Source organism: Eschrichtius robustus, chromosome 12 (assembly GCF_028021215.1).
Source record: "Eschrichtius robustus isolate mEscRob2 chromosome 12, mEscRob2.pri, whole genome shotgun sequence".
Lineage (NCBI taxonomy): Eukaryota > Metazoa > Chordata > Mammalia > Artiodactyla > Eschrichtiidae > Eschrichtius > Eschrichtius robustus.
In genome coordinates, this window is record NC_090835.1 from 72,676,431 (window position 1) to 72,703,201 (window position 26,771).

General features: G+C 55.0%; 1 protein-coding gene across 1 annotated transcript in view; it reads left to right on the plus strand.

Moving 5' to 3' along the window:
- Positions 1–4,430: 4,430 nt before the first annotated feature.
- The window catches only part of GLP1R (glucagon like peptide 1 receptor), a 32,309-nt gene continuing 9,968 nt past the window's right edge, over positions 4,431–26,771 (plus strand). The window contains exons 1-7 of the mRNA XM_068558150.1: positions 4,431–4,508; positions 12,287–12,383; positions 13,407–13,514; positions 20,878–20,996; positions 21,344–21,450; positions 25,142–25,295; positions 25,841–26,000. Of these exons, the coding sequence (XP_068414251.1) occupies positions 4,431–4,508; positions 12,287–12,383; positions 13,407–13,514; positions 20,878–20,996; positions 21,344–21,450; positions 25,142–25,295; positions 25,841–26,000 (823 nt within the window). The remainder of the gene's footprint in view (positions 4,509–12,286; positions 12,384–13,406; positions 13,515–20,877; positions 20,997–21,343; positions 21,451–25,141; positions 25,296–25,840; positions 26,001–26,771) is intronic.

A 26,771-nucleotide genomic window follows, 5' to 3' on the forward strand; every position in this document is an offset into this window, starting at 1 on the left:
CCACCTAGTTTGTGGTGCTTTGTTATAGCAGCCCCCGGAAACAAACACACACCAGATTTGGGGAGCATCCAGCCAGCTCTGCTACTCAATCTTCTTGTTAAAAGGAAGGGGACAGATGGCTCCTAGGGCAACACCTGCCCCCTCACTGGTTCTACCACTCTCACTAAGCCCCTCTCCCCATGACCCTCTCCCTCCCCTGGGTTTTTTCTCACCTGCTCCCCACTGCTGACACTAATCCCTCCCAGGGGAGACAGAAGGAGCCCCAGTCATTTCTGGCCGGAGTCCCCAAGTGGAGAAGAGAGAGGAATTTTGCTGTTCTCACCTCAATTGCTTTCTCTTCCTTGCTCCACTAACCCTGCCCGCACCTTGCTAAGTGACCTCAAGCAAATCCCCTGACTCTTGTGGGACTCAGTTTCCCTCCCTGTAAAGTGGGAGCAATCACACTTTCTCCCTCAACAGAAGAGTCAGTTAGGAAACCGATGCTGTGATACTTTGTGCTGCATCCGCCCAAGAGAGCAATAATCACCGTAGCTCAAGAGGCTATAAATCCTCCCCAGCTGACTGCCCAGAGCTGAACAGGACCCAGCACCTGGGAGGCTCGGCTGGGCTGGAGGATGGGGGGCAGCGATAGAGGCACAGCACAGGGGGAAGGGCCTCTTGGGTCCAGCTAGCCTCCTCCCTCCCCCAGACCTGGGGGACTGGGCTGTAGCCACCTGGACCGGGAAGGGATGGACTGAGCTGGAGCCCTGGGCATTAGCAGCCATACCTGCTGCCTTGCTGAGACCTGGCTCAGCTGGTGCAGTGACAGCTGGGAAGATGGAGGGCCATGGGGAATAACAGTGGTGGCAGTGTTAACACTGCCATTTACTGAGGACTTAGGAGTGCCAGATTCTGGGCAAGTGCTGCTTCTGATCGTCCAACAATCCTGCGAGGTGTGACTGTGGTTGTGCAATCAGTGTGGGAGGTCTGGGTGGGTCGCATCCAGGCTCTCTCGGGCTATCTTGACCTATCTTGCGTTAGTTTCTCCACTGCTTTGCACTTTGGGGTCCTCCGTTGTAAAATGGGGACAAAAGTGATCCCACTTCACAACCCAGGGTTGCTCCGAGAAGCACCGGATCAGGGAGCAGAGGACAGGGTTGCAAGAAGAGAAGCAGGAAGTGGAGGAGTGGAGCCCTTGCCTCGGGGCATCCCTTGGTGACATTCTCCTTCACTCCGGGAGCTGCCGACAGCCACGTTCCCCTGGCTCCTGGCAGAACAGATTCCTGGGCCTGCTCCTGTGGTCTCTGTCTCCTCCTAGCAAACCTTCAGACTCTCCAGGCAATGACTAGGTTGAGGGCGATGGTGAGCGTTAAATGGAATAACACTCACGAGGCTCCTGGAACGCTGCCCGGCTCAAGGCAAGTACTCAGTAAACATTGGCCTTTATTATTCTCCCCATTTTACAGACTGTGAGACCAAGGCTCAGAGATGTTCGGTGAGTGATTGAGCTGGATTTGAACCCAGGACTGACAGAGCCTAAGATCTGTGTGTAGGTGTGTGTGTGCGTGTGCGTGTGTGTGTGTGTGTGTGTGCGCGCATGTGTATTTATACTAGGCTAGAAGATTTGGGCTCTTTCCTCATCTGGTCCACCAGAATGGGGATATGGTCTTGAAGTTTGGAAAATAAACAAGCTTCTTAGGAACCTGGAGCTTGGAAAGGAACCTGAACTATATGGACAAGAGACACCTGTCCTTCTTAGCAGTTCTTTCTTTTCTCCCCACCCCCCCCCCCCTCTTTTTTCCCTCTGCTTAGCCCCTCCCTCCCTCCTCACCTTCCCCCAAGTGAAAGACTCCTTTCTGCCCACTGGCCAGGTCTTCCCACTGAGGAGAGGGTCCCCTCATCCAGGAGCAAAGGAGGTGGGGGGCCTGCTCTGGGGTCTGTCTCCACAGGTCCAGGGCCTTACAGCATCTTTTCTTCAGGTGCACACATCAGTTGCTCCCATTCCCATTTCTGAAAATAATCTGAAAACCAAGTTCTCTTAATGGAAGCTGAGGGTACCCCACTTTAGCGTCATGGGAGAAGCTTTGGGCGTAGGGGTTAGGAGCCAGACCCAGAGGTCTGGGCTGAGGAGGAAGGATCCACAGGGGAGGTGCTCCCAAGACGGGCTGGCAGAGCTGGACCCTGTCCCCTCTCCTGCACCAGCCTTGGGGGCAGGTGGACCTGGGGTGAACGCCGGCATTGCTCTCTGGGAAGCTCCTTTATTATCCCTGAGCCTCAGTCTCCTCATCCATAAAACAGGTATAATAGTACTTGGTCATCAGACTTGAGGAGATCAGGGCACACTAAGCATTCGGCAGCACCTGGCCCAGAGAGGGAACTCAGTACGCGGTATTGATAGCTATTGTTTTTGTTCATGGTTAGTGTTAGTCTAGAAAGCGGTATTCCAGCCCTTCCATTCCTATCCCTCTGAGGATACAGACTGCATCACCACTTTATTCCCAGGACCTAGTTCAGTGTGTGGCTCATGGCAGGTGTTCAACTGATATTTATTAAGTGTAATTTGGAGGTTGATAATTTCATGGTAAAGACTCAGTTCTAGCTCCTAATTTTCTTCTCTCCTCTCCTCTTCTCCCCAACCCCCAGCCCTCATATAGCAGAGCCTGCAAGTCGTTTGCCTATCTGTCTGTCTGTCTGTCTATCTATCTATCTATCTATCTATCTATCTATCTATCATCTATCTTGCCTTCTTCTAGAATAATAAAAGCCCTAATATTTAACCTTGCCAGTGACTGTTTGGAATTAAGGGTACTCTCCCAGCCTCCTTCAAAGCTACGTGTGCCCATGTGTCTGAGTGGGGACCATGGGGTGTGGAGTTGATGGCTGCCTCTTTCAGGATGTGTCCTTACTGGTGGAGGTGCACCCATCTTCCCTTTACTCCTTCCTGCTGGCTGGAATTTGAATATCATGGCCAGAGTTGGAGCAGCCACCTTGGATCATTAGGCTGAAGCCCTGAACCATGAGAATGGTGGAAACTGAAAGAGCTGGAGACCCTAATGGTCAGGGAGCCTTTGCTCCAGCCCTGGGCTGAACCTCTGGCCTTGCTTTACATAACAGAGCCCTTGGTTATGCCACTGTTACTAGGGGTTTTCTGTCACTCGCAGCCTAAGTGGCACATAAGGTGACTGTTAGACTGACTTCTGGGTAGAGGAGGGAACGAATGACTCTCAGGTAGTGAGAGGGAGCTTGCAGGACAGGAAGACGTCTCTTGGCGAATGGGAGCCCCTGGTTCCTCCCACTGGAGGCCTCCTCCCCCCCTCCCCCCTCCCCCTTCCCCCCCTCCCCCTTCCCCCCCTTCCCCCCCCTCCCCCTTCCCCCCCCCCTCCCCTTCTCGTGCTCTGGGATTTGAGAAGTCCTGTTCTCTCCCTGAGGAGCAGCTACTCCAACAGCTGCTCCCTTTCCCTTTGGAATGGTCCAGACATGCCCCATGGTAGGTCAAAGCTGAGTGCTGCTGCCGCCCCCCTTCCTAATAGTGACATCAAATTTCTTTTGGGGGAGGGGTGTAATTCCCTTTTCCCACTGGCACTCCACACTGGCTTTAGGGAACAGAAAGTCAGTGCCTTCTTAGCACTGTCTTCCACAGCCTGGGTGAGGGTGAACCTGTGTCCCACCCTACTCCCTGGCCTGCACTGCGCTGGGGGATGAGGGGGGTGTTACAAAGGCAGGTATAATACAGAGCCTCCACGAAGCAGGGACACAGAGACGCAGGAGGCACAGAGGACAGCCTTGGGCACACGTTATCCCGGGGATACAGGGGTTGTAAGAGCCCAGTGATTCAGAGCAGGGGCCATGGGGGCTGCGGGAGTCGGGGGACCTTCTAGACCCTCCCCACCGGCAGGGTTCCATTGATCCATTTGTCATTGTCCCCCCAACCTTGGTTGTCCCAGGGCTGCCTTCGGGACAGAACCCGGGAATGAGGAGAGGACTTGGGGACCGGGTAACCCCGCTGGGTGGATCTGTCTTACTAGCCACTCGCAGCTCTGGGGGTTACACTTTTCGGAAGGGGTTTGACTGGCGGTGTGACCTTGGCCAAGTCCCGTGCACTTCTCCGCCTCAGTTCCCTACGGGGTATCCTGGACAGCTGGGGGTGGTTTGGCTTTCTTTAGCGGGGGAATCCGGGAGGAAGGCCGGCTGTGGGGTGGGGGCGGCCCCGCTCCTGCACTGCCCGAACCCGAGCGGCGCCAGCCCGGAGCGCAGGGCCGGGGACCTCCGGTCCGGAGGTGGCCGGGCCCAGGGGCCTCCGCGGGCGGGGGCGGAAAGCCGGAACCCACCCGGCCCCTCCTGCGGGCGGGGCGGCCCCGCGCCGGCTCCTCCCCCGCGCCCGCGCCGCCCGGGCTCAGTGGCGCGCGCGGTGCCGCAGGTGGCAGCGATGGCCCAGTCCTGAGAGCCCCGCCATGGCCGGCGCCCCCGGGCCGCTCCGCCTGGCGCTGCTGCTGCTCGGGGCGGTGGGCAGGGCCGGCCCCCGCCCCCAGGTGAGACCCGCGGGTCCCGGGGCGGGGGAGGCGGCGGCGTGGGCTGCTGCGGGCGCGGCGTCCGGGCAGCGGCGGCCGCGACTTGAGCGAAACTCCGCGACCGCGGGCGGCGGGAACCCAAGCCTCGGGGAGTGGGACCTGGAGAGTTGGGTGGCGGAGGTGGGGGCTCGGACGGCGGACGCCTCCCTCAGCCCCGGCCAGGCGCCCCCTTCCTGGCCGCCCGGGCCCCTCTGCCGGGCCACCGGCTGTCCCGCGGCAGCCCTGCGCCGACTTCTGTGCCGCATCTCCCCCCGACCACTTTCCCAACTCCGTCTCCCGCAAACCCGTGCCAGCGGCCCGGCCACAGCCCGAGCTCCCCGACCTCCCCTTTTCCACTGTGCCCGAGACCCCTCCCCGCCGTGCCCGCGCCCTCACCCGTCCCCCGCTCACTATCAGAGACCCCCTGGGAAGGCGGAGAGGCCTGGGTGTGGACCCCCAGCTCTATCCGCCCCCCGACCAGCCCCCCAGCACAGCCTTTGACTCATAGCCCCAGGGACCCTGCGGTGGCAGCTTTCTGTCCTTCCCCCTGACCTCCCAGCTGGAACTCGAGAGCCACCCCCGTCCCCAGCCCCGCGCCAAGGCAAACACTAGAAGACTCCCTGCTCCTCTAGAAGCAGGCAGGCCTCCCCTCATACACTCGTCTTGACACACCCCCATTTTGATCCCCTTGGTGGTCAACATGCACCAGAGCTCATACTGGGACACGTGGAGACACCTTGGCCTCCTGGATGCCCGTGGAGGGCTGACCACAGGTGGACCCCTGCAGCCCCTCTCTGCCTTTCCTGCCTCCAGGCTCCTAGGCTGGGGGCTGTGGCCCGCCTGCTTTAGGAGAGAGGAGTTGTCCAGAGATGCTGTGAGATGCGTGAGCAGAGAGGAGGTGCAGGCTTTCCTGTGCCAGAGAGCCGTGTCTTCCCGTGACCTCCCGCTCTTACCCCCAGACCTGAAGAGCTCTGGGGAGGGGGCTTTCACAGGCCTTGAAATTTGTCCCAGCGCAGGTGGGAGGTGGGAGGAGGGGTCTTTGATGAGGGCCGACTCCACCCCTGGCTGAGAATCCAGATGTGGACAGATGTGCCTCCCAGCTAAGGTGCCAGCCCTTCTTCAGCCCCCACGTTTTTTTCCAGACTCATTCCCCCCCTCTCCGTGTCCCCAGCCCAACTACTGCCCCTAGCTGCAGGAGACATCTCCTTCCACAGCAGTGTCCCCCGGACGCTCAACCAGACTTTGGCTTCCCTGGCGTGCGTGGGATCTTTTGGGAGCCAGAACTGCAGACCCACTACCTGCTTCTCGCTCACTTTTACCTCCTCCTCTGGCTGGGACAGGGTTGGGGTGGAAGGCTCTGCTGCCTGGTCCCATCCTGCTCCAGGCCATTTGCAGACCGACTTTGGATTAAGGGAAGAGGAGAGGTTCTGGATGCTGCCTGTCTTCTCCCCAGAGTTCCTTTGCCCAGAGGAGTCAGGCTCCTTGAACCTGCCCTTTCTTCCCACCCCTCATTCCTCAGCCCTGGGCCAAAAGCCCAATATCCTGGGGCCATAACAGTCCTGGGGTGACAGAGGAGGGCAGGATGAGCCAGGCTCTGAGCAGAGAGAGGGAGCTTCGGGGGGTGCCCTGCTGTGAGCACCCCTGACCCGTGGAGATCTGAGTGACAGGCTTTGAGGTCAGACTGCAGTAATTGCGACACAACCTCATGCCCGCGTGTGACTCTCAACAATGGTGAATTCTGTTTTCTATTTTCTGTTCATGAGATCAGCAAGACTAGGTTGCTCCCTTCCTGTCACTGCCGGGGGGGACAAACCTCAGAAAAGGAGGGTTCCCTGTGTAAGGTGAACCCAGCAGTCCAGGAACAGAGAGGACAAAGGGGTGCGGGGCTGGCCTGGTGCCTAATACCTGCTCACCCAGGTGGGACTGAAGGGAAAATGGAGTGAGCTGCCCACAGTCAGGCTGGCCAGGCTGGAAGGGGGTGCAGGCAGGAGGGTGGCAGAACTGACCTCTGAAGAAGGGGACCTAGGCTACTCCTTCATTGCTGCCGGGAAGGACCACCCCCTCGCCTATAATTTTCCTCCGCAAGACCCCTGTGAGGGAGCTGGTCTACTTACTGAGGAGACGGGCAAGACTTTGACACTCCAAATTAGAACCAGACAAAACCGGGTTCAAATATCAGGTCTGCCGTTAGCTGGTGATCTTGGGCAGGACATCTGACCATCCGGAACCTCTGTTTCCTCATCTGTAAATAGGGATCACGAGCCCTGCCCCATGGGGTAACAGAGAGGATTGGGACACTGGCGCCCTGAAATGGCAGCTTTAGTCACTTGGGGGATCTGACCCACTTGTCCTCGGGAATCTGGAAGCCTTCTCCAGGGCAGTGGAAGAGGGCTGGGAGGGGGGCTGTCGGAGGCCCCGTGCCTCTGCACTCTAGTGAAGGGTGGATGGAGTCCAGGGTGCGCGGCGGTCACCGTGGACTTTGTCCTGAGCTGGGCTCCCTCACAGATATGGAGTCTGGTGGGTGCCAGGGCAGGAGCAACCAAGAAACCACATCCTGCCCTTGGATGCCTTGCTCTGAGGAAAAGCAGGCTGCTCCTTAGCTGCGCCTGCCCCTGAACAGATGCTTCTGTGTGCGTGTGAGATAGAGAGGTACAGTGATACAGAGGTACAAAGATGCAGGACAGAGACAGGTAGAGAGAGAGACAGAGAGAGAAGGACCAGGGGGAGAGGGGTGTGGGCTGTATGAACCCCTGTTTCTCCTCTGTACTTGTATGTGACCCTCTGTGTGACAGCCTGCCTGTGAGTCCCCGTGTATGAAACATCTCAGCATGTCATTGTGTGTCTGACAGTGTGTATGTGTTTGTGACTCCAAGTGTGATACTGCATCTATGGGAAGGTCTGTGTGTGTATGAGAGAGAGACATCTTAGTGTGTGAATGAGTGTCTGCCAGTGTGTGTCTGTGTGTGGGTGAGAAAAGTGTGCTTGTGACAGAATGTGTGTCTGTTTCTCTGTATCTATGCATGTGACAGTGTGACTTGAGTATATGTCAGTCAAGGGGGGTGGGGGTGTGTGTGTGTGTGTGTGTGTGTGTGTGTACCTGACAGTCTATGTGTTCATGTGTGGGAGAGAGACTCCGTGTCATGTCTTAGTATGTAAGCATGTGCTCCACACAAGTGTGATAATGTGTGTGACAGTGTATCCATGTGAGGGGTCTGGTGCACGTGAGAATGTGTGTGTGGTCTTCCTTTCCCTGCCCTTCTGCTCACGTATCTGGAGTCTATAGGGAAAAAAAATGGGGCCAAGAGCCCAGGGTCCAGCAGCACCATCCCTCCAGGTCTCAGAGGGCCTCGGGGATGGTTGGGCTCTGGAAGTTGGGCAGAGAAGAAGGAGGCAGGGGTCCTGGGAGGAGCTGCAGGGAAGATGCAGGGCTGCATCTGTTGGGTGGCGCCAGAGTTGTCATTGGAGCCCTCTTTTTCCTTTGGGGAGGCCCTCTCCCATTTTTCCCACCTTAGTGGCCTCTCTTTCCTCCTTCCCCTCAATCAAAAAGGTTCCCAGAAAAGGAAAGAATCTGATGCACTGAGAAATGAAACTGCCGGAGGAATTCTTCACATTAGCAGCCAGTGTTTGGAGAAGGCGTGCCGTCCTAGGGTGTTGGAAAGCCCCTCACCCTCTCCACATCCTTCTCTTCCTGCTCTTCTTCCTTAGAACACTGCTCGCTCGTACAGGACTGGATAATTCCTAAAGCTTTTCACTACTTTATCTTGCTGGATCTGTACAGGAAGTCTTTGAAAAGAGCGATATGCCCATTTTACAGATAAGGAAACTGAGGTCCCAGAACATTGAAATTTGTCCCATCAGTCCCACGTTAACAGACAGAGCTGGAATTTAAACCAAGGACGTGTCTCTCTGTCCAGTGCTCTCTCCTGCCCACCACTCCTTCCTGGCATCTTCTTTGTCACCTCCTGCTTCCTCCCCAAACACCTGAATCTGAGAGACGCCCTCTCCTAACTGTAAACTCCGCCCCAGGCATTGTCCCCATTTGCCTTCACCCCCCCATCGGAGAACTCCCATGAAGCCTGGTGAGTCCTGATTCTAAAAACTGCCAAGCTGCCCTCACCCTGGTCCGCTGGGCCCCCCACTGTTGCCCTGGTCTCCCGGCCAGCTCTCCTGCCTCTGAGGGGCAGGGGCCTCCACCACTGCATCCTCCCCGCCACTTACCACCCCAGCCCCTCCTCACCAGGCCTGGAGCGGGGACTCACATCACAGGAGGATGAAATGGGGTGGAGGCTGGTGGGCAGGGCCTTGCCCCTCCTCACAGTTCCTTGCCCTCGGGCATGGAGGCTTTGCTAATGGCTATGTTGCAGCTGGAAGATGCCACAAATTAAGCAGAATGATAGGTCCTTGGCAGGAAAATATGTTCCTTTCCTCCTGCTGGGAGTTTGTTGATCCCAGAAATGAGGGAGGGGTGGGACCCGGACTCCCCAGGAAGTCTGGCTGCCCGGTCTGCTCTGTCCTCTCCTGTCAAGAGCAGAAATCGAAGATAGCTGCCGTTGGCTGTGGATTTCCCACGTGCCAGGCGCCCTTCTAAGCATTAACTCACTTAATGCTCACGGGGAGGTAGGGACTATTGTTATTCCCAATTTGTGCAGGTGTGAGCTCAGACTGGAAGTTAAAACTCTTGCACAAGGTCACAAACTTAATTTATGGGAGAGCCAGGATCAGGCCTGGCTCTGAGCCCAAAGCCAGGGCTATTCAAACTTCTCTGTGTAACTGTGTTCCCCTGAGCCCCTGGGCCCTGCTGCACCGGGTGACCCCAGCCTTGTTCCAGACCGGAGCCTCAAATCTGTCCCAGGTCCTGCCTACCGCTCTCTCCCTGGCCCAGAAAATTCTCCTGAACGTTAGTGCAAGGCTGTCTTCTGCTTGCTCACCAGAGCACCGACGTCCCCACTTCTGCCCCTTCGTTCCTGCTGGGTCCTCCTGCTGAAATGCCCACCCTCTGCCCTTGCTGGGCCCAGTCTCTCCCTACCCCCCTTCCCTCTGCCAACCCCAGCTCCCAGTCCCCGGCGTCCCCCAGGGCTCTCAAGCCCGAGCACCGAGCCCTGCCCCAGCCATTCCCTGAGCACTTTCACCGCCGCCTTCTCTGCTGTGTCCTGAAGGGCATTTGCTCCCACCCCACCCCCGAGTAGCCTGGGGACTCTCTCAGGCCAGGGCTCTGGCCTTCATCTTTGCGCTCCCCATGTCCCCCGAGTCCGTCCCCCCACCCAGAGCCTGGCACAGTATTAATTCCGTAAACGCCGGGTGGGGAGAGGCCAGAGGGCTGGTAGTTTGTGTCTTTGGGCAGGCGGGTGCGGTGAGCAGTATTTGGAGAACTTCAGCTGGGGCAGGAGGCAGACGGTGGACCCCTATTGTCAGGAGGCTATCTGAGGGGGGAACACAACCCCTGTTCTTAAGGAGCCCCAGCCTGAGGGTGACACAGCCCTGCCCTCAGGGAGCCCCCGTCTGAAGATAGTTTCTTTTCTTTTCTTTTTTTTCTGGATTTGGAGACAGATTATACCTAATCTAGGGAGCCAGGTGCAAGGGCATGAAACCAATCAGGCCCTGACCTTTTTTTAAAAAAAATTATTAGCACCTTTAATTATTATTTATTTATTTATTTGGCTGTGTTGGGTCTTCGTTTCTGTGCGAGGGCTTTCTCCAATTGTGGCAAGCAGGGGCCACTCTTCATCGCGGTGCGCGGGCCTCTCACTATCGCGGCCTCTCTTGTTGCGGAGCACAGGCTCCAGACGCGCAGGCTCAGTAGTTGTGGCTCACGGGCCCAGTTGCTCCGCGGCATGTGGGATCCTCCCAGACCAGGGCTCAAACCCGTGTTCCCTGCATTAGCAGGCAGATTCTCAACCACTGCGCCACCAGGGGAGCCCTGAAGATAGTTTCTTGTCCGGGGCTCTGCTCCGAGCAGGTGACAGGGCTGCCTCTGTCTCGAACCTCTCTGGGGTGCTGCTGGCCAGGCTGGCCCTCCTGGTGCTGTCCTTTGCCTTTATCCCCACCCTGAGACTTCTGGTTCCCATGGGCTTCCCAGTCCCCGCTCCCTGCCCCAGACACACCTTCTGCCCCAGTTCCCAGCAGCGACCTTGCTTGCTGCCTGCTTTCCTCCTAGAGAGATCAGGTGGGATTTCTCCCTGGTCTCCCTGCCCTGACCACCAGCAGCTGCTGCATTCCGTGGAGGAGAAGGAAAGTGGGTAGCGGTCGGGGGGGGTGGATCCACCAGGACTGGCGCTAGTGAAAACTGCGCTGACCCCTCAGTTGTAGCTAAAACTGACACTGCCTTCGCTGTTGGGTTTGATTCCTTATTTATTTGTTTAACAAATACACTTGACCTTTGCGCTCAGAAGAGCACTGTCTTTTAAGTAGCTCTGCCTGTGGCCTCAGCACACTCACTCCAAGACTGTCCCCTTGCTTGTCAAGCAAGCTTTGTCCCCTCCCTAGGGCTTCCTGTGCCACCAGGGATGAGCCCAAGACAGCCTGTGTCTTTATGGGAAGTGTCTTATAAGCCCCCAACGCAGCTTAGATCTGGGCAGGATTACCCGGAAACCAGATCCAGTTTGCTTAGGGCACCACCCGTCAAGGGTGGTGCAAGCTCCCAAACTGAAGCTGTTTTAATTTCAGCACGCATGTATATTTTTGTGATTTCAAAAAGTGAAATTTTGTTTTAAATTATGTATAGGTCCTAAATTTTATACAAGGGGCTCCCTGGTCATTTGTGTGTCTGCAGGCTCTAAAGGAGGAATATTTATCATCTTAAGCCTGTTCAGGAAAAAATACAAATAAAAAGGAAACATAGTGCCCAGACATATCTAAAGAAGTACACTAAAATGTCTGGACATGGATAATTCTCACTTGGGTGTATCTGCTTGGGTCTCTGCTAAAAAGCCAGTTCTGTTACCTTATCTACTCACAGAGAGGGGGACCCCTCCCATTGCAGACCCAATCTCTGTGTTCTGGAACTTTTCTGACCCCTTCACCCCATGTCCTCAGGACTTCTCCTGCAGTTGATAGAGCTGAATATTTGATCTGTGTTGTTATGCTACAAGGAGATGGTGGGGGTCATGTTGACCTCCCAGGTAACATGACTGCATTTTGCAGGAGGGATGCTAGTGGGCGGCATTACCAGCACTGAATCCCACCTCAGCCCACACCTGCCACTGCTCCGTCACAGTCACTGATCTGGGAGACTCCAGGTCCTAGCCTTAGCTCTGCTCCCTTGGGGTGCTGTGTGACCTTGACTGAGCCCCTCTCCCACTCTGGGCCTGCGTGTTGCCTTCAAGACTGGTGGACGAAAGTGTGAGAACCTTGCAGGAAGGCTGACTGGGTGCTGGAAAGGAGCCCGTGGCAGTCACAAAGCCCAGGGCCCTCAGGAACTCTCTCTGCTGGGTGAGGGCAGATGAAACCATGAATGAGACACACGCCCAGCCGGTGGCCCTTCCCCCACTCACCCCCAACAGTGTCCTTTCAGTAGCCACTGGCTGGACATTTACTACACCCCAGGCTATGCCCTGGGAGGGATAAAGATATAAAAACATCCACCTGGAGCCCCTCTTTGTGTTGTCACCCCCTTTCAGAGATGGCCAAAGCCTGTGGAGTTTGGGGCTCTAAGGTCCCCCGGAGATCAAGAAACCAAGTGTGTGTGTGTGTGGGGGGGGGGATTGGGCATAAAAGAGAGGTCGGTTGGACCTAAGGGGCCCCCTTTTCTTTCTTCTCTCCAGGGTGCCACCGTGTCCCTCTCGGAGACAGTGGAGAAATGGCGAGAATACCGACGCCAGTGCCAGCGCTTCCTGACCGAGGCTCCGCCCCCAGCCACAGGTGAGTGCACCCAACCAGCTCCCCACGGCGCTGGGAGGCCCCACGCCTGGCTGGGCGTCATTTGCCTCTCTAGGACCCCTCATCCACCCTATGCCTTGGGGTGCGGCCTCGTTGCTGCTGTGTCCCCCCTCGCCCCTGACTGGGGCCCCTCAGGAGCAGACACCTGGCCTTTCTATTCTGCCTCCTCCTCAGCACTTCCCGGCCTGTGCCAGGGCAGGAGGCCCAACCCACGTACTTAGAGTAATGAACGTTTAGGGGGAGTGACATAGAGAATGGACTTGAGGACACGGGGAGCGGGAAGGGTAAGCTGGGACGAAGTGAGAGAGTGGCATGGACATACGTGCACTACCAAATGTAAAATAGCTAGTGGGAAGCAGCCGCGTAGCACAGGGAGATCAGCTCGGTGCTTTGTGTCCACCTAGAGGGGTGGGATAGGGAGGGTGGGAGGGAGACGCAAGAGGGAGGGGATATGGGGATATATGTATACGTATAGCTGATTCACTTTGTTATACAGCAGAAACTAACACGACATTGTAAAGCAATTATACTCCAATAAAGATGTTAAAAAAAAGAAAAAAAAAGAGCAGAGGATTGATAGGCCTGTGTTCCAGTCCTGAGCTGCAGTCATGACCCAGTCACCTGAGGAGGGTTATCTTAGCCTGGAGAGCTACCGTCCCCTTCATCCGTGGTGTGTAATTTAATAACAGGCCCACGAGGATCGTTTATTGAGCACTTACTATGCTCAGTTATCTATGCTAGCTGTGCTGTTTGTCCCCACAAAGCCCTGTGGGCTGGGGATCAACCCCATTTTCCAGGTGAGAAAGCAGAGACCTTAAGTACTTTGCTCCAAGTCCCACTGCTGATAAGTGGCACCTGCTGGGTGGGAATGTGCTGGGTGGGTAGGAAGCCTCAGTGGAGGTGAGCCGAGCACAGGTTTCTGCCGGGCACCCTCTCTGGTGGGGAACTTGGGGGGAAGTGCCCCGGCCAGCCTGGGACTCAGATGCCATCGTCCCGCTGCACCAGGCCTGTTCTGCAACCGGACCTTCGATGACTACGCCTGCTGGCCGGATGGGCCGCCGGGCTCCTTCGTGAACGTCAGCTGCCCCTGGTACCTGCCCTGGGCCAGCAGCGGTGAGTCCCTTGCCCCGCCCGGGGTGGGAGTGGAGTTGGCGCGGGGTTCGTGCTGCCTCCTTTCCCCTGAGACACAGCCTCCCGGCTCCAGGAGGTCTTTGGGCCTCCTCGTGGTGGTCTGCCTTTCTTTCCTTGGGGGTGGGGAGCAGTAGGGGGTGGCATCAGGTGTAACCTGGGCCTGAGGCCCGTCCTGGCAGGTGGGGTCTGCGGGGAAATCATGGCGTCTGACTTAAGAAAGAAATGAGCGCACCCTCCTGCATCAGGAAAGGAGTCAGGTAGGAACAGTTCCTGGGGGTTCAGTGTGGGGTGGGGTTACTCAGAGGTGTCATTGCTCTGATGCGTGCGTGCGTGTGTGTGTGTGTGTGTGTGTGTGTAATGTGTGTGTTTGTAGGTGCCGCCCACCTGGTAGTGGCCTGTAGCCACCTCCTGACTCTTCAGGGGTTCACTGCTCAGATGAACCCAGACGGGAGTAGTGATCGGGGCCTTGGTGAAGTTGCCCCCCAGGCCCTCCCCGGCTCACTCCTGTCTGCAGGGGACAGCCTGCACTGGGAAAGGTGTGACTCTTTGGAGTACAGAGATCTACAGAGGCTGCAGGGGGAGCTCTGACTGGAGGGGGAGTTAATGTGCCCCCCAACACCCACCCACCTGTCCCAGGCACCAGGGAGGCTAACAGGAGACAAGCGCCCTCGCCTCAAAGAGCCCACAGTCTCAGGAAGGGAGAAAGGGTACTGCTTTATAATAATGATGTTAAGTACCTGCTGTGTGCCCAGTCCTGCCCTAAAAGCCGAGTATTCATTTAATCTTTACAACTACCCCGTGGGTATGCTTGTTTTGTACAGATAGGGAAACTGAGGCCCCAGAAAGTTTAAGTCACTCGCTCCAGATGACGTGGTAAATGGCAGGGCCAGGATTTGAAGCCAGCCAGTGCTCTTAATTACAGTGCACTGAAGGGGCCTGAGACCAAGCAGAAACTGGCCCAGAAGCAAGTGTGAGATTGAGGTCATACTCTGGGAAGCTAGAGGGCTTCCTGGGAGAGGCAGCCCCTTAGTGGACTATCAGGGCACCTGGCAGGGCCCGGTGTGAGCTTCACCTCAGAACACAGGACTGGAGTCAGGTGAAGCCCAGGCAGGAGTCCTGAGGAGACTCTCTCCTGCTGTTCCCTCCCAGTATACCCACCCCACCCTGAGGTGCACGGGGAGAGCCTGGGCCTGGAAAGAGGCAGGCGCCCGCCTAAGACACAGAGCGGATCAGTGCCCTTCACGCAGCATTTCCGCGGCCAGCTGTAAGCACTTTACACACCTACGCTCATTTAATCCTCACAACAACCCTGCGAGGCAAGCACTCTGGTGACCCTCCCCTTTTACAGAGGAGGAAACTGAAGCATAGAGATGCTAAGTGACTTTTCCAAGCTCACACAGCGGGTGAGTAGCAGACCCAGGAATAAGCCGAGGAGTCTGGTTTAGAGTAAGCATGTTTCCCTGCTACACCAGGCTTCCTCCAGCGTGCGGGCACGTATGTGTGCATGTGTGTGTGTTCCTGTGCACGTGGCTCTGGGCATGGGGACAGGCGAGTGGCCTGGGCCTCTGCTGGCTGGGCACACCCCGAGGGAGGGCAGTGAGCTGCCTGCCCTCTCCCTGGAGATGAAAAAGTCGAGTTGTACAATCTTATGGTTCTGCCTGAGGCTGCTCTGAGTGGCTGTGTGAGCTTGAGTGAATTTCTAGACCTCTCTGTGCCTCAGCTTGCCATGTGGGAGATGGGATAAAGCCAGGTGATGGGGGTGTTGGGAGGATTGTAGGTTCTTGAAAAATGGTTGCTGTTAATTTCTTCCACCTGCCTGACTTAACCTCGCCCACTTCCCGCAATACGCACACTTTCCTTGCTCCCCAGTGGTTTGGGACTGGCTGCCTGTCCAGCTGGGGCCGGGCCTCTAGACCCCAGGGAGCCAGGCGCAGGACAGGGCCCATCACTCAGCACTAAGCTGCCCCCAGCTCTGCCTGCCGCTCGCGGCTCCATCCATCACCTTTAATTTTATTTGAGCAGGAAATAGGTCCTGGTGGTGCCCGTTTATGAGCGAACACGGTTTTATTGCTTTCTCCGTGAAGATAACGGCCACTGTGCAGGCCCCTTGCCAGCCCCCGCCCCCCTCCCCTGACTCACCAAGCTAATTCACTCCCTTTGCTGACACATGGGATCACAGACTCTGCCTCCCTCTCCCCTCTCTCTGAGTTAGGGACCTGCAGAGACACCCACCGTGGGCTCCTGCAGCATAATTGCTGTCTCTGGCCTGTCCTGGCTGTTCCCCTTGGCAGAAGCTGGCACTAGGGGCTTCCCTCACCCCCTCCCAGAGCATGGGGGAGCAGGAAGGGGACAGTTCTGGAACTTTCTTGGGCTGATCAAGGGGGTAGACTGTGGAAAAACGTCATAGTGGGAGTTTGAAGTGGGGAGAAGCAAGGGGGACAGGTCTCAGGCAGGGTCCTGGCAGAAAACACACTCAGCTGGGAATCTGAAAAGAATTTAATGGAGGGGCCGCTTCAGAGGCTGGGCAGGGTTAAGGGGCCAAAAAGGTACATAAAGCACCAAGGACCACAACAGTGGGAAGCTTTAGCATCCCTAGACCCAAGTGGGGCAGGAACAGCTGGAGGTCGTGGTGATGGAGAGGCCACCAGCAGGGCAGGGCCTTGGCCACAGAGGGGCAAAGCCACTGCCAGAACCTCAGAATCAAGGCAAGAAGGGAGCAAGGGAGAAATACCCCAGCCTCTCTCTCCTTCCGCCCTCCTACCTTCTGCTGGTGCCTCCCAGTGGCCAAACCCAGCAGAGGGCAAAGCGCCCAAGCGATACTGTCCACAGGGGTCAGCCTTCTGGGGTGCAGAGCAGGGCAGAGGAATGAGTGACTAGAGAAAGAATTAAATTCAGAACAATTCCCCGGGGCAGGTCTGTGTCAGGAGCTGGGGATGTCAGTGAGACCTTAGGGGTGTGTGAGTATGTGGGCGTTGGGGAGAAGGGGTGACCTTCCCCATGGGGCTGAAGAGGTCAGCTCAGGGGCCCGGGAAGTGGTGCTGAGGGAGGCCAGAGCCACCTCTTCTGCCTGGGGTGTGGCACCAGGAAGGCTTCCAGAGGGAGGTGATATCGGGGCCAGGCCTGGAAGAACAGGCAGATGGAGAAAGGGGAAAGAGTGCCCTCCAGGGAGGGAGGGTGTCAGACTCAGAGATGGGGCCAGGCCAGGCCTCAGAACTATACAGTGTCCCAGGGAAGCCAGCCAAGTCCTTGAATTCTGACCCCTCTAATTCAGAATTGGGGATTGCACAGAGAGGGTGGGAACAGGTGAGTCAAGGAAGGAAGGTGTTCAAAGGAGATGCCTTGCGTCCACAAGATTTTCTCTGTAAACCAGAAGGCTGGAGTGGCTTCAGAGAGCCTGTTGCCACCCGAGGGCCCTCCAGCAGCCTTGTTTAACCACAAACAGCTGATCTGCTCATTACAAATCATTCCAGTCTCATTAGCTGCACCCTCTCCTGATCCCTACATGTTAGCTTGGTTCTAATTATAGGAGAGTCATAAAATGTTTTAAAAATTGTCTATAACTCACAATTCTTGGAAACTCTATGACAGGTGCCTCCCTTGAGCTTTTACAGCAGGCTGGGGTTGCTAGAGGGAAACCGAGGCCCCAGCTTGGCCCTGGAGGAGCTCCGGCTGAGGCGGTGTCCTAAGCTCCAGCCCGCCCCCAGTGAAGGGGTACTCTTTTGAGGAATTGGTGGGGGCGGGGGGGGGGGGGGGGGCGGGTGGCAGCAGGTCTTTCACTGTGACTCTGTTTTGAAGACCAACCAGGTACCAGGCACTTCACATGCTTTATCTCCTAATCCTCACACCACAGACCTGGGAAGTTATCATGGTTCCCATTTTACAGATGAGGAAGCTGAGACATGGGGAGGTCTGCCCAAGGTCCCATAGGTGGTTGAGGGCAGAACCAGGATTGACCTTGAGTCTGTCGTTCAGAACCCGAGCTCCTTCTCCTAGGCCGTGATGTGATGCGTTGCCCCTCACCCCCACCCCAAGTGGGCACCTTCAATTCGAGCCCTGCCTTTGACCCTCATTCCAGCACTCTGGGGAGGGCCTATGACTGCCCGCTTTGAATCTTGGCTTCCCGGCCCAGGAGATGGGGCCCAGGAGTCCGTGCTGGCCATTGCTGTTGCCAGGATGCAGGAGCTAATGGATTCATGAGTGGCTCTCCACAGCCCTGTGTGCCCGCGTCCACGTGGAAGGGCGGCTGTTAGCTTGATTACAGACGCCGCTGCGGTTTCCGGGAGGGGAAGCGTTTAATTGGGGGTTTTAGTTCCAGCACCAGGGTCTGACTTAATGAAATATCCCTAGGCCTCCTGGCATGCGGCCGGCTGCTTCCTGGTGTTGACAAGACCAGAACCAAGCCTCTGGCTATGATTTATCAGCAGCACCTGGGCCAGATAAAGCTGGGCTGATAAGCCGGGCTGTGCCCAGACCCACCCCATCTCCAGCCAAGATGGGCACCTGGGACCACAACCCGGCCAGGAACCAGCCCTGGCTTTTAATATTTGCTGCTAATGAGGGATAATTGACAGGCGCACTCACATAGGCTCACTGAGCTTCGTAGGGACGCAGTGATCTCTTGACACTGTGCCAGTAACACATACATCTGTGCACACATTGCCTCCTTACCCTCCCAGCTTGCCCTGAGCAGAGGGCCCAGGAATGGCAGGGTGCCGGGGGCCCAAACTGGCAAGAGGACCTGCTGGGAGGATGCTGAATGTTGGCAAATCCAAGCCTGGAGGAAGGGCAGATAAATGGCACATGGCCATTGTGGACTGTTAGCAGTGAATTTGGCTGCTGACTTTTGGCCTCTGGAGGCCAAGAGCTGAGGGCTGCAATCTTGATTCTGCCGCTTCCTGGCTGGATGACCTTGGGCAAGTCACTTGGCCTCTCAGAGGCTCAGTTGCTTCATCTGTAAAATGGGATTTGCTGTGCCTACCTTGTAAGGTGGTCGTGATGTTCAAAGGTGTCAGGCATACAGCAGGTGTTCATAAACCTGATATCTATGAGTGAGCAGCCTGCAGAGAGGGTTCGAAAGGAGCGTGTAGGAAGGAAAACATCAATTCGAGTGCCTCCTGAATGCCAGACCCTGTGCCAGCTGTGGCAAGTGGCTGTTATTAGGGTCACACTGCTGTGGCCTGCGTCCTGGGTACATGGCGCTTCGACAGTTTGGGCCCCTTTGCGATGTCCTCTCCCTTCCCCTGGCCCCTCTGCCTCCTCTTTTCTCCCCATTTCCTGCCATCTGAACGGGTTTCCAGAGAAGGTTCTGATATCAGTCTCACTCTCCATGGAGTCAGGCCAGATCCCCATCACTGCTCTGGGGTCATCGACTCCTGAAGTCTGGTTTTGCTCTTACGTCAGAAGACTCAGCCCCTGGTGAAGAATTCCAGGCATCCACGCAGCAGATCAGAGAGACATTTGGGGGCCCTTCTAGTTGCTTAAATCAGACCTGGTACCTCCCCTTCTCTGCCTTTGGCCTTTCCCGATTTTGTTCATAAATGCGTCAGGGGGCTATTGGGACACTGCTCCTCCCGCTGCCCGAAGTCCCATCATTGGATTTTCAGGCTTTTGTTTCTCTTCCTGGGGAAGTCTCTTAAAATGCAGTTTCTTCTAGAAGCAGTGATGCCGCAAGCTGACTCACCCCACAGTATTACCAGATAACTTCTGTCTCCTGAAGCGGGTCAGGGTCTCTGAAAGGGAGTGGAGAAAGGGGAGAGTGAGCCGGGAGCCAGGGACCGGCTCAGGGAGGACAAGGGTCCCACTGGCAGGCCCTGCAGGTGCCTGACCGTGCGGGCAGAGAGCTGTCCCTGGCCCCTAGAGTGAAGGTGTCCTGGCACATGGCAGCAGTGGGCGGGCTGATGGTTTGTGAACTGTGAAATGCAGCCCCGTCCTAGATGGTGCGTCCGTTCCCGGCCCTGGTGCTGTGGGCGCTGGGGTTGATGCTGCTGCCGTCAGTCACTCATGCTGATGATTCTCTGCCACAGACCTGTCCTTAACTGCTGCCTCTCCACCTGGAAACTTCTGAGCAGCCACTGCCAGCCAGGGCCTCGCGGCTTCTCCGTGCTCCCTCCTTCACGCTGAGCCTTCTTCCCACAGCTGGGAGGCTGGTCTTTAAAATCTTTTGCCCTTTGGAATTTTTAAATCTTTTAAAATTCGTCCTGGCTCCAGCTCCCCTCCTTGATCCCCCTGTGCTAAATCTCTCCCCACTTTTGTCCCCAGTTTCCTGGCCCTGGGGTCAGACTTACATTTCCTCTCAGACACAGGTAATGCCCTGTCCCCTCTTGTGATCTCCCTGCAAACTTGGGGCCACAAGCCACCCCCCTCCCTGGGTGGGTGGAGAGTGAGGCACGGCAGGGTGGTCGCCTCAGCGCCAGGTGCCCAGGCGGGGTGTGAGTGGACACAGGGACATCCCACCCCCAGCTCTGCTGGGCCTGTGTTTGATCTCTCTCGGTTTGCATTTATGTTATTCCTTTCTGCACTTTTTGGTTTTTGTTTTCTGTGAGAGTCTTGATTCTCTGAAGCCAGGGACTGTGCTTCCTTCCTCCTTCCGCCTGGGAGCTCCTTGAGGCCAGGGGCTGGATGTCTCCCCACTCTCAGACTGAGAGGTCTCCAAGGACAGTCTCCATCTCCAGCTACTTGGAGCTACTTGAAGGGAAGAGCTGGTCTTCCCTCCCCCCACCACTACCCCTTTGAACAGAGGGTCTCTAAGGGCTGTGTCTCTGCCATTGACTATGTATTCCTTTTAAATCAGGTGATCTTTGAGAATAGGACTGGGTCTCCTCCATCAGGTTAGAACTTCTTAAGGGCAGGGCTGTGTCTCCCCTCAGACCGAGGCTCCCTGAGGATGGGGCTGGGTCTCCTTCTTTCTCTCAAGAGCTCTATGCCCACTTTGTTCCTGGGGTCTGCTCTGCCCAAGAAGGTGGGGCCTGAGTTCTGTGAATCAGCAGTCTCAGAGGGTGGCTGTGGGTCTGTTGGGGCCACTGCTCGTCAGCACCAAACCTTGTCCGTACCACGATTTGAGGCAGGGGTGTGGAAATGGGCTAGCGTGGTCTCATCTCTATAGTGTGAATTCATCAAGCTGCATTCCAGGGTGGCTGAGAGGAAAGGCTGAGGGTGGGCCAAACAGGCACATGGCAGGAGAGGAAGGCCCGAGTGTGTGTGTGTGTGTGTGTGTGTGTGTGTGTGTGTGTGTGTGTGTGTGTAGAGGGGTCAGTTCTGGGGCAGCTGGGGTGGCCCCCAGGGTGGAGAGGGGTGAGGGGCAGGTGGCCTTGGGCCGAGGCTCAGCTCCTGCGTGTCTCCGCCCCAGTGCTGCAGGGTCACGTGTACCGGTTCTGCACCACCGATGGCCTGTGGCTGCACAAGGACAACTCGAGCCTGCCCTGGAGGGACCTGTCTGAGTGCGAGGAGTCCAAGCGAGGGGACCGAGTGAGTTGAGCCGGTGAACTAGTGGGCAGCAGGGTGCCAGCTTCATGGGAGCAGGGACCTGGGCATCTGGCGAGTTGGTCTGTGGCCGTCTGCCCATCCCCCTGCCTCTCGGGCTTTGCACACCATGCTTTCTGGACAGAGGTGGTGTGCATTCACCTCTCCGGCCTTGGAACAGGGCCCTAGAAATCCGAGGGCCATCACCATAGGTTATTCTCTTTCTTAGTTCCAGGATCCCAGTGGGGCTGAGTTGGGGCCCCACCGCTGCCCCTGTCCTGTGGGAAAGAAGAATGTGGGAGAGGAGGGTTGTGGGCCACCCCTTGTACACTGTGTCCCCCGTGTGCACACAGAACTCCCCGGAGCAGCAGCTCCTGTCCCTTTACATCATCTACACGGTGGGCTACGCACTCTCCTTCTCTGCATTGGTCATCGCCTCAGCCATCCTCCTGGGCTTCAGGTAAGGGGGCTGCTTCAGCCTTACCTGCTGTTCTGTCCCCAAATGGAAGAGGGGGCACCAAGCCGAAGCAGCAATGCAGCAGGTTCCTCTCCTAAGAGATGTCCAGAGAACCCACACCATCTATGTGGCAGACTATGAGGCTGAAAACACAGGCTGCGACACTGTGTACTTAGGCTAATCTGTACTGTGTGAATGTGTGCGTATAATACTGCAAAAAAGGAAAAACAAACACTACACATGCACACCCAAAGCACATGCCCCACACCTTAACAGTGGGTGATAGGAGTAGGGGAGGTCCTCTCTGGTGAGCATATGTAACAAATCATCGGGAATTCAGTATGATTTTAGACAAGACCTCAGGGGGTTAGAGATTCTGCTCTCTTTGGAGCTTGTCAGCTCCCATGGAAAATTTCTTTCCTAGGTCTAGCCTAGATGAGCCATTCCCTCCAGAGTACCAGGCTCTTCCCATGCCCTCTGCACTGATGGCGGTGGGCCAGGAGGGCTGGGTTCAAGGGCAGGAGGGATTCCGAGGGTAGGGAGCTCAGGACACCAGCCAGCAGGAACAGGAGAGGTGACATTCCTCCTGTGGTCCCCATGGCTTCCGGCACAGTCACGGCTGGGCACACAGTCAGTGCTTAATAAATGCACTCACTGAGAATGTTCTCCCCTTTGATTATGAAATGTTCAGAGATCTGAAAGTACAGTGGCTGATACTATGATCACCTGTGCACACACACCATCCAGCCCAAGAACTAAAGCCCACCGCGTGGTTAAGCTTCCCTGAGTAATGCTCCCTCCTCACCAGAGGGAACTCCTGAGGGGCCACTTATAATTCCCACGCGCCTCTCTATACTTTTACCACATTTCTAAGTATCTATACAGATATATAGTGTGCGGTTTGCATATTTTAATGGCATGTTGGACATATTCTTCAGCAGTTACTTTTGGCCTGACGTTATGTTTTTGTGAGGTTCATTCACATTGATACAGGCAGTTCTGTTTCATTCATTTTAAGTGTCACTCCATTGTATGATATATTACAGTTTATTTATTTGTTATCCTTTTAATGGACATTTGAGGTTTTTTTCTTCTCTGAATTATAAACCTTGCTACAATGAACATTCTTACTCATGACCCCTTGTGCATTTCTCCAGGGGCACATGCCTCTGAGTAGAATTGCCTGGTCTGAATACAGCGTGCTGTTGCAAGTTTATTAGGCGTTGTGAAGTTGTTCTCCAAAGTGGTCATGCCAGTTTGCCCTCCTACTGGTAATACATGAGAGTTCCCTTGGCTTCACATCCTCACCAATATTTCCTATTTTCAGACCTAATTGTTGGTAATCTGAAGTGTGTGAAATATCTCACTATGATTTTAATTTTCATATCACTGATTCCTAGAGAGATCTAGCATACTTTTTAATGTTTCATTCTGTGAATTGCTTGTTCATATCCTTTGCTCACTTTTTTATTGGCTTATTTGGCTTTTTTTTTTTATTTTAGGCATTCCTTGTATATTCTGGATAGTAATCCAGGATATATCCTCTCGGGCTGTGGTTTATTTTTTCACTCGCTTTATGGTGCCTTTTATGCACAGAAGTCCTTAATTATTTATTTATTTATTTATTTATTTATTTTTGGCTGTGTTGGGTCTTCGTTTCTGTGCAAGGGCTTTCTCTAGTTGTGGCAAGCGGGGGCCACTCTTCATCGCGGTGCGCGGGCCTCTCACTATCGCGGCCTCTCTTGTTGCGGAGCACGGGCTCCAGACGCGCAGGCTCAGTAGTTGTGGCTCACGGGCCTAGTTGCTCCGCGGCATGTGGGATCTTCCCAGACCAGGGCTCGAACCTGTGTCCCCTGCATTGGCAGGCAGATTCTCAACCACTGCGCCACCAGGGAAGCCCACAAGTCCTTAATTTTAATGGAATGAAATATATCAATGTATCTGATTTTATTGATAAACAAAATTTATCAGTAAGTGTTATCAATTGATAAAAATTCATTTTTCCCATTGATAAAAAAACTTTATTAATTTTTTTTCCCAAAGGCCAAATTTCTCTATGGTCTTGTTTAAGAAACCTTTCCTTATCCCAGGGTCATAAGTTTTGCACATCCCTTATGGCTGTTTGGTGAACCTGGAATTTATTTTTGTCTGTAGTGAAAACAAGAGATTTAATTTCATTTTTCCATGTATACATATAGTTAATTGCATCAGGACCACTTATTGATGGCAATGCCTGCTCTGCCATGCAGCAAGCATCATGTGTGCCTGAGTGGGTCTCTGTCATGTGGATTGTTTTCCATTGGTCTAGTTATCTGTGCCTTTGCCTGTGCTATGGTGCCTTAACCACTATAGATTCATCAAAAACCTTGGTTTTCTTGGGACTTCCCTGGCGGTCCAGTGGTTAAGACTGCACGCCTCCACTGCAGGGGGCATGGGTTCAAACCCTGGTTGGGGAACTAAGATCCTGCATGTCGTGTGGTGTGGCCAAAAAATAAAAACAACTTGGTTTTCTTATAGCAAGGGCCCCTACATTGTGGTTCTTTAGGAGTGTCTGGAATATTCTTGGCCCTTGGCTCTTTATAAGTTTTTAAAATTTCCATCAAAAAACTGTTGGAATTTTTATTACAGCTATATTGAATTTATTGGTTATTGTGAAGAGAATAGACATTTTCAAGATAGTCTTTCTATCCATGAATCTGGTGAATCTTCCATTAATTTGCATCTTCTTTAATAATTTTAAGCAAGTTTTACTGTATTCTCCATAGAAATCGTGCCTTCTTCTGTTAGACTTATTTCTAGGTAGCCAATTAAAAATAGTGCAAATGAATTTTTTAAATTTACTTTTTAACTGTTTATTGCTGATGTACATAAACATACATATCAGCAACCTTACTGAATGAACTCTGATTAGTTCTAATAAGTTGTGTGTTGATTCTCTTGGATTTCCTATGAAGATCATCTGTCATCTACAAATGATGACAGTTTTGTGTCTTTATTTCCAATTCTTATGCATTTTTCTCCTTGCCTTCTTACAGTAGCTAGGATCTGTAGTACAAAGTTGAGTAGATGGGATGTAAGTAGATCTTACAGCTAGATAATCCTAATTTTGTCCCTGATTTTAAGGGGAATCTTTCTAAAAATTTTCAGGTAAGAATGATGTTTGCTCCTTGTTTGGCTAGGTAGCCCTTATTGGGTTAAGAAATGCCCTCATATTTCCAGTTTGCTATGTGTTTTTACCTGAAAGGATGTTGAAGTTGTATCCAGTACTTTTAGAATTCCTGCCATATGCTTAGCCCCACTCTGCCTCTGTAAGGCAGCCTGGAGGCATATTAGACATGGGCTGTCATCAAGAAGCCAAGCAAGTCCCCGGTGGGGAAAGTGGTCCTCACACAAATCACGTGGGTTACACGTGACTTTGTAGAAGAGAAGATGCAGCAGAGAAAAGATAGGGTGTGGACGGGGTTGGGGGTGGCAGTAGCCACACAGCTGAAGACTTCATGGCCAGGCAGGATTTGAGTTGGACCCAAAGGATTTTCAAGGTTATGGGGAAGAAGGGCATCCAGAGGAAGAAAGACAGGAGCATGGTCCCAGAGCTGGACACATGCCTGAGGTGTGCTTTGGCCTGAGGACCGGGGGTTGTGGAGCAGAACTGTTGGCCGTTGTGCCAGGGGGGGGGCCCTGCTTTCTCCTGCAGACACCTGCACTGTACCCGGAACTACATCCACCTGAACCTGTTTGCATCCTTCATCCTCCGAGCCCTGTCCGTCTTCGTCAAGGATGCAGCCCTCAAGTGGATGTACAGCACGGCCGCCCAGCAGCACCAGTGGGATGGGCTCCTTTCCTACCAGGTGTGTGGTGTGTCCATGGAGGGCCTGGGGAGGGGGTGGACAGTCCCTGAAAGTCGGTCTCCCCCACCCCACCCAGGCCTGGTACAAAGAAAGGCAAGAGCTTCCCAGGCCTGGTCCTCAGGGAGCCCCCAGTCTGATGGGAGAGGCTGTCCACCCTGGGGAGCCCCCAGCCTAAGAAGGGAGTCACTGCCCTGCCCTTAGGGAGTTCTGTTTGACTCAGGCGAGTGGTTTTTTGGAGACAGACCTGGGTTTGAATTCCAGGTCTGCCACTTAACTAGCTAATTTTTAGGCAAGTGATTTAACTTCTCTGGACTCCAGTTTTTCTCACCTGTATGGGGATAATATTAGTTTCCTCCATCCAGGATAGTGAGGATCCGATGGGCTAAAGCAGGTCAAGTTCTTAACACCGGCTCCGGCTGGAAGTTGTCAGCTCTGTCATCCTGCCTTCACCACGGCAGAACTGCAGCTGGGGCAGGACTGGGAGCGGGGCCAAGAGAGGCAGGGGCAGAGCTGTTGTCCCCTGGGGACCCTTCCTCTGCCCCCAGGACTCTCTGAGCTGCCGCCTGGTGTTCCTGCTCATGCAGTACTGCGTGGCGGCCAACTACTACTGGCTCCTGGTGGAGGGCATGTACCTGTACACGCTGCTGGCCCTCTCCGTCTTCTCCGAGCAGCGCATCTTCAGGCTCTACCTGAGCATAGGCTGGGGTAAGGCCAGCTGTCATTCATTTCACTCCCCCGCCCCGACTGAGCATGGGGGGGGGTGGGAGACCCTGAGCCCTCTTGGAATTGCTGCCTTCAGGCTACCCCAGGAGGCCACCTTGGTACTCAGCACACACTGCTGGGCCAAGGTATGGGGCCCACTGGAGAACCCCCTCCTGGGCACAGGACTCGCTGCCCATGGCGCTGTCAAGCCATTGTCCCCCATCCCCACGCCTTTGCCTGACTCTCCTCCCTTAAAGGAAGCAGAGGCCTTCACCCGATTTTCCCCCCCACCCCAAGATTCTTTGGGGATAGAGCCCCACATCCAGTCCCGGGCAACCCAGCCCCTGAGGGAAATGGAGGGTCCTGAGCCTCACGGCGGGGGGGTCCCTGGGGGTGCGGGCTGAGGGGCTGTGGCTCTGTCACATGATGATGAAGAGGATGGCTCAGAGGAGAGCCGAGTGAAGGCAGGGGGGTCGGCCGGAAGCCAGCTGAGGAAAGGGTGGACCCCGGATGTGCCTGGAGCCCAGCTGGAAGTGTTCTAGCCGAAAAAGTCTGCCAAGAACCATTGTGTCTTTTTTTTTGCTGGAACATTTCTGGTTGTGCTTCTGCCTCTCGCCATGTGGGATTCCGACGAGAACGGGTAGGATGGGGCAAGAGCTGAGACACCCACCCTAGCAGCCCCTCACCTCCACCCTCTACCCCGGAAACAGATGTAACAGCGCTTCCTCTTGAGGGGCCCACGGGTGCCCACCCAGGATGGAGCCAGGAGCGGGC